This window comes from Scylla paramamosain, chromosome 25, assembly GCF_035594125.1.
Source record: "Scylla paramamosain isolate STU-SP2022 chromosome 25, ASM3559412v1, whole genome shotgun sequence".
Lineage (NCBI taxonomy): Eukaryota > Metazoa > Arthropoda > Malacostraca > Decapoda > Portunidae > Scylla > Scylla paramamosain.
This window is the reverse complement of record NC_087175.1, coordinates 2,910,001-2,917,500: the sequence shown is the minus strand read 5'-3', so window position 1 is coordinate 2,917,500 and position 7,500 is coordinate 2,910,001. Positions and strand designations below refer to the sequence as shown.

Below are 7,500 nucleotides of genomic sequence, written 5' to 3'. Positions count from 1 at the left end.
TTCCCTTCCATTTCCTCTTCGTCTTTCGCACCCAAAGAACAAACAAACAAACAAACATCATATTTTTCAACTCTCCCACACACAAATTTCGCTGCCTTTAAATCTCTCTCTCTCTCTCTCTCTCTCTCTCTCTCTCTCTCTCTCTCTCTCTCTCTCTCTCTCTCTCTCTCTCTCTCTCTCTTTCAATGGCCCTGTTGTACATCATACTTGCCAAATCTCTCTCTCTCTCTCTCTCTCTCTCTCTCTCTCTCTCTCTCTCTCTCTCTCTCTCTCTCTCTCTCTCTAATATTCCAAAACTTGGCTATTTATGCTCACACTTTCTCACACAGACGCCAACGCTCCGCTGTAAAGGAAAAGTCGAGTAGGAAACGTTTGTGCTCCGCCGAACGACAACGATTCCTCTCCTAACGCGCTCCCCAGAACCTCTTTGCCTTCTAATTCTACCCTAAACTTTTCCTACACGCTCTTACGGCACGGATTTTGTTCCCGTTTTCTTTTAATTCTTCGTTTTCTTTTATTTTTTACTCCTTTTTTTCGTATGATGTTAAGGAGCGTATGTGTGTGTTTATCTTTTTTTTCGTTGTTTTATTGTTTTTTTTTAATTTACCAGACAATTTTCGAGTTTTTTGGTTTATTTATTTATTTTTTTTTGTTATGTGTATGAAATGAGATAAGAAAACGACTAATTATCTTTTTATTCCTGCTTTCTTTTTTTTCATAGATAATTTCCCGGAGATACTTAGTGGGATTTTTCTCGTTTTCTTTTTTTCTTTTCCCTTTTTTTTTCTTTTCCCTTTTATTTTCCTACGACGACCTACAATAATGAATGTCTTTTCTTTTACTATGATTTTTTTTTTCTGAAGGTTTCTATTGAGATTATTATTATTATTATTATTATTATTATTATTATTATTATTATTATTATAACTACTACTACTACTACTACAACCACTATCATTTTATTTAGCGGATGAAATAAATTAATCTTTTTCTCTTCTTTTTCTTTTCTTTCTTTTTTTCTTTTTCTTTTTTAATCTGACCCTGAGCTCTCTCTTTCCTGACCGAATTCCCATGAGTCAAAAATGGTATGATTTCAATTCAGTGACATTTTTCCTCTTATTCCTGTTGCATTTTTCCAGTCTTCCTCATTTATTTATTTTTTTTTCCATAACTTTATTTTATCGATACTAAAAAAAAAAAACCTTTCTTTCTAATTTTACCAAGAATTCTTAATTAAAAGCACCTTTCCTAGCATCCATTCCTTCTCCGTTTTCTTTTTTCTAAGGTACAATTAAAGCTAATGATTTCCAGCGTATATTTAAAAAGGAAGCAGGGAATTCTAGATGCTTGTTAGGGTTAATGCAAGAAAAAAATAATTCAATTCAGGATATTTAGGGATATTTTAAGGGTAAGTAGGATATTTCAAGCGAGTTCACGATATTTTGAGTGGTCTAGATAGTTTAATTAAAGAATATTAGGGAAAATTTTAGGGATATTTTATGAATTTCCTGGGTGTTGAGAGTTTGTTAAGAGGATCTGAAGAATATTAGAATTTTTTGTTGTGAAAATATAGTAAACAATATTGGTTCTAGCTATATTACACTGCTCTTAACGATTTTTTTACCTTCTGCTTCCCTCTCTCTCTCTCTCTCTCTCTCTCTCTCTCTCTCTCTCTCTCTCTCTCTCTCTCTCTCTCTCTCTCTCTCTCTCACATCACCCCTTCCTTCCCTTCCTTACAAAACAACAGCCCCGCGAGGACCAAGGGGTGTACGGCGATACATTCTTCCTTTGTGTTCCTTTGTGTTCCTTCCTCTTCTTCCTTCTCTCGAAATCGACAGTGTTAACCCTTTGCCACACCCTTCCTTAATTGCTAATGACGCTGAGACATCTTGGCTTTAATTTTTGGACGGCCGCTTTCGACTCTGTTTGGGGACCGGCATCTCAATGTTTTTTTTTTTTTTTCTTATTATAATTTCTGTTGTTTTTGGCCTTTCGGTGCCTCTCCTACATAAAAGAAGAAGAAAAAAAAAACTTGTTCTCCAGCCACTTCCAGTCTTTGCACTGTGTAGAAACTGCAAAAATCTATTCTCTTTTTAAAATCCCTTAGTTTTTCGTAATGTTTATAAATCTTTCATGCGCTACGAGTACTTCTGGTGCTGTTAACTGTCTCGTATCGAAGGAAAAAAGGGTTAATTAAGGTGGTTTAAAGATTACACTAGGATTTTAAGAGCAGCTACTTTGGAAATATTAAGGGTCTCATTTTTTTAAGGGCGTTTGAGGAGTTTTAAGGGAAATTTAGGGTCTTATAAGGGAATTCGCGAGCGTTTTCTGTAAGGGAACGTAAAAGTGGGAACCTAAATCCAGCGAAAATGTCGATGCAGGAATGGCCGCGGTTAAGTTGCTCTCTCTCTCTCTCTCTCTCTCTCTCTCTCTCTCTCTCTCTCTCTCTCTCTCTCTCTCTCCCTTAGCCACTCTCACTCGGGTGATCCTGAAGGGAATATGTTTCTCTCTCTCTCTCTCTCTCTCTCTCTCTCTCTCTCTCTCTCTCTCTCTCTCTCTCTACTGCTACGGTTTTTGTTTGGTATCTATTTTTATCTCCTTTTATCATCTATCTATCTATCTATCTATTTATCTATCTTTCAAACTATCTATTTATCTTTTTTATCTTTCAAACTATCCCTCTCTATATATAACTATTTATCTATCTGTCTATCATTTTATCCAACCTTCCTTCTATCTATCGGTGTGGTTTGCCTCCATCTATCGCCTGTCCTTCCCTAACCCAAGCCCATTAGAACCTCTCTCTCTCTCTCTCTCTCTCTCTCTCTCTCTCTCTCTCTCTCTCTCTCTCTCTCTCTCTCTCTGAATACACACGAAGCACAATTTCTACTCTCTCTGGCTTCCTCAATATATCGTTTCCACATCGACGAACACACACACACACACACACACACACACACACACACACACACACACACACACACACGCACGCACACACGCAGGATTCCCCAAATGCCAAAAACAAACAAAACAAACAAATCCCTTATGTTGGGGAGACGAACAAATAAACAAACAAATAAATATATGAATGAATGAATGTATAAATAAATAACAAGGCGAAAATATTGGACACTTGTTTTTGAAATGGTGGTATATAGTGACAGGGGGTGGTGGTAGTAGTAGTAGTAGTAGTAGTAGTAGTAGTAGTAGTAGTAGTAGTAGTAGTAGTAGTAGTAGCAGCAGTAGTAGTAGTAATGATAATAATATGCTACTACTACTACTACTGCTAATAATAATAACAACAACAACAACAACAACAACAACAACAACAACAACAACAAAAATAACAACAAACGTAAACATAAACACTTAACAACCATCATCATCATCATCATCATCATCACCAGTACCATCATTAACAACTTCATTTCTACTTAACAGGTCTGGGTGCTGGCTGGAGCGACTCAGGAGGAGGAGGAGGAGGAGGAGGAGGAGGAGGAGGAGGAGGAGGAGGAGGAGGAGGAGGAGGGCCAGTCTTCGGAGACACTCCCAGCCTTGTAAGAGTCAAAGTTGGACAAACAGCCAAACTACCTTGTGTCGTTTACCATCTTAACGCCAGAGAGGTGAGTCTGTTTGCCTGCTTGTTTGCACCTAATTGCTTGTAGTTACCTCGTGTTCACCTGTTCATAATGAGCTGGTTGTAATTATCTTGTTCATAATGACGTAGTTCTAATTACCTTGTTCATAATGACGTAGTTGTAATTACCTTCTGTTTACCTGTTCATAATGACTTAGATGTAATTATGTTGTTTATTAATGTGTTTCCAGGTATTTGGTAATCAGCTACTTGTAATTACATTGTTAACTGTTGTAATTGCTTTGTGTTAATTTATTTACATTTATTTGGTTGTAACTAGCTTTTTTGTTTACCTGTATATAATTAACTGGCAATTACTTTGTGTTTGTAATTATGTCTAGTTATAAATAGCCGGTTTTAATTACCATCTTGTGTTTATCTGTTTATAATTACCTTGTTATAATTATTTACTTTTGTTTACCTGCTCATTATTACCTAGTTTTAATTACCTTGGTGTGTTTATGTAATTATTAACACCTAGTTGTAATTACCTTCTTGTTTACCTGTTTATAATATTCTTGTTTTAATGACCTTGTTGTCTTTACCTGCTCAATTACTTATCTGTTTAAAATTACATAGTTTGTTATTTTAAGTTTATTTTGTATTCTCCAGTCTACATGTGTGTGTGTGTGTGTGTGTGTGTGTGTGTGTGTGTGTGTGTGTGTGTGTGTGTGGGCGCGCACGTGAGACTCATCTATGTAACTGAAAATATCAATAAAAAACGCTCATATTAATCAACAGAAAACGAAGGAAACAAAAAAAAAAGAAAACGGGAGTGAGCTTAAGCACTAGGATCAAGAGTCAATACTTTTTCTATTTGGAGGGGAGACTTTTGTATTATTTCTCTCTTTTTCTTTTTTTTTTTTCTTTCATTTTTTCTCCCGATTGATTCATTGATTTGTTTCTTTATTAGTTTCCATAGTCAGGGATTTCCCCCTCTTGCAATCTGGCTATCCGTGTGTGTGTGTGTGTGTGTGTGTGTGTGTGTGTGTGTGTGTGTGTGTGTGTGTGTGTGTGTGTGTGTGTGTGTGTGTGTGTGTGTGTTGTTGGAACATAAAAATATTTCTCGTTTTGTTTGCGTGTTGGTCTCTCTCTCTCTCTCTCTCTCTCTCTCTCTCTCTCTCTCTGTGTGTGTGTGTGTGTGTGTGTGTGTGTGTGTGTGTGTGTGTGTGTGTGTGTATGTGTGTGTGTCACATTTGAATCTTCCGAGAAATAAGAAATGAAGGAAGCAAGGAAAGAGGTGGAGGAGGACGAAGAGGAAAAGGAAGGAGGAGAAGGAGGAGAAGGAGGAGGAAGAGGAGGAGGAGGAGAAGGAGGAGAGGGAGGAGGAGAAGGAGGAAGAGAATTGAAAGGAACCGCAGGATATTTTAGAAGAATTTACGGATGAAGGGGAAGAAGGAGAGGATGAAGAAGGCAATTGATAAAAAAAAGGAGAAATGAAGGAATGGATAAAGGAGGCAAGGAAGGAAGGAAGGAAGGAGAGAAAGAATGGACAGGGGAATATAGATAGCTGGTAAAGAGAGAGAGAGAGAGAGAGAGAGAGAGAGAGAGAGAGAGAGAGAGAGAGAGAGAGAGAGAGAGAGAGAGAGAGAGAGAGAGCGAACGTCAATCAAAATTTTCGCCATTATAAGCTCTCTTTGAAAATTAAAAAGAAAAAAAGTTAATCCTTTAAATAAGAAAAATTGTAGTTTCTTTTTATTCCCTGAATGTGTATGTGTGTGTGTGTGTGTGTGTGTGTGTGTGTGTGTGTGTGTGTGTGTGTGTGTGTGTGTGTGTGTGTGTGTGTGTGTGTGTGTGTGTGTTTGGTAGCAGTGATAACTTTACTTTCTTATTATTTTTTTTTCGTAAATCTAAAAACAACAACAACAACAACAACAACAGCAACAACAACAACTACTACTACTACTACTACTACTACTACTACTACTACTACTACTACTACTATCTCAATCGCTACACTCCTCCTCCTCCTCCTCCTCCTCCTCCTCCTCCTCCTCCTCCTCCTGCTCCTCCTCCCCATCCTCTTCCTCCTCTTCCAACTCCTGCTCCTCCTTCTCTTCTTCCTCCTCCTCATTTAGATAAAAGAAATCACAAAGGCAGGAAAAGCACAGGTGAAAAAAAGAACAGGTAACAAGACCAAGGTAACAAGAAAAAATAGAAGAAAAAAAAAAAACTGATGACAGGAAGAGAGAGAGAAAAAAAAGTTGCAGATCAGAAACAATATAGGCAAAAAAACAGGTGATACGAGATGACAGGTGTGTGACAGGTGTGTGACAGGGTTGATGAATTGACGGCAGAGCGGGGGTGGGGTGGGGTGGGGTGGGGTGGAGGGGGTTGAACAATCGACTCGTTAAGTTCAATCAATTATGGCGAATCACCGACACTAATTGGAATCACTGGTAATAAGTTATAGCAATTCATCGGTGCCTTTGAAAATTTAGCGACAAAATAAGCAAACATGTGAAGTATTTATTTGTAGCGTGGGTTGCCAGTCGCAGGAATTTATGATTCTCTCTCTCTCTCTCTCTCTCTCTCTCTCTCTCTCTCTCTCTCTCTCTCTCGATACTGCTTCCTCCATTTTTTTCTTCTAAACTTTCCTTCATAAATTATTAATATCTTTTCATTATTTCATCTCTCTCTCTCTCTCTCTCTCTCTCTCTCTCTCTCTCTCTCTCTCTCTCTCTCTCTAGGGATTTCACTTCAATGATTTCTTGCCAACCGTCTTCTCTTCCTCACCCTCTCCCTCTTCCTCTCTTTCTCTCTATCTCTCCTTCTTCCCTCTCTCTGATTCACTCACTGCCTTCCTCCCTCTCTCTATACATCTCTTTTCCCTTTCAAATAAAGAGTGAGTGAGAGAGAGAGAGAGAGAGAGAGAGAGAGAGAGAGAGAGAGAGAGAGAGAGAGAGAGAGAGAGAGAGAGAGAGAAATCCTGGCAAGCAATCCGCAAGATACTTTCTAAAGCAGATGGATTTATTCTCTCTCTTTCTCTCTCTCTCTCTCTCTCTCTCTCTCTCTCTCTCTCTCTCTCTCTCTCTCTCTCTCTTGTTAACACCTTCTTACTACCACTATCACCACTACCAACATTGCTACACCACCACCACCACCACCACCACAACCACCACCACCACCACCACCACCATCAACAACAACAACAACAACAACAGCAACAACATTTACAACTTCAATAATTCTTTCCACTTTTCTTTTTCTTTTGTTTTCTTCTCCCATTTGTCTTTTCTTTCATTCTTTCTTTCCCCTTTTAAATTCTTTTCATCTTTCGTTTAAGTTTTACCTTTTCTTTTTTCTTTCTTTCTTGTCTTTATCCTTTCTTCCTCCTCTTTCTATTCTTCCTTCTGCTTCATCTTTCTCTACTTTATTTTCTTTCCTTTCCTCCTTTCCGTCTTAATTTTTTTCGCATTTCTCTTTCATTTATCGCTTTTTTCTTTAACTTTTTATATTTTTCAGTCAGTCTGTCTGCCTGTCTGTCTGTCTGTCTTTCTGTCTATCTATCTATCTATCTCTGTCTGTCTTTCAATGATTGTCCTTATTATATGTAAGCTCTCTCGAGTCAAATATCAATTTCTCTCTCTCTCTCTCTCTCTCTCTCTCTCTCTCTCTCTCTCTCTCTCTCTCTCTCTCTCTCTCTCTCTCTCTCTCTCTCTCTCCACAACAGCGAAAGTTGGCACCCGCATCTTCGCTTCAGTTTAGCTAGAACTTATTTTAACGTTCTTGAGATTCTGTGACCTAGATAGACACACAGACAGACAGACAAACACAGACGCAGACACTAACATGGGGATGGGCAGACAGACAAACAGACAGACAGACAGATACACACACACACACACACACACACACACACA

The 7,500-nt window shown here is 38.3% G+C and overlaps 1 protein-coding gene across 1 annotated transcript in view; it reads left to right on the top strand.

Moving 5' to 3' along the window:
- LOC135113092 (uncharacterized) overlaps window positions 1–7,500 on the top strand; it is a 39,824-nt gene that overhangs the window by 910 nt on the left and 31,414 nt on the right. Inside the window, exon 2 of the mRNA XM_064028120.1 lies at window positions 3,442–3,623. Within this exon, the coding sequence (XP_063884190.1) occupies window positions 3,442–3,623 (182 nt within the window). The remainder of the gene's footprint in view (window positions 1–3,441; window positions 3,624–7,500) is intronic.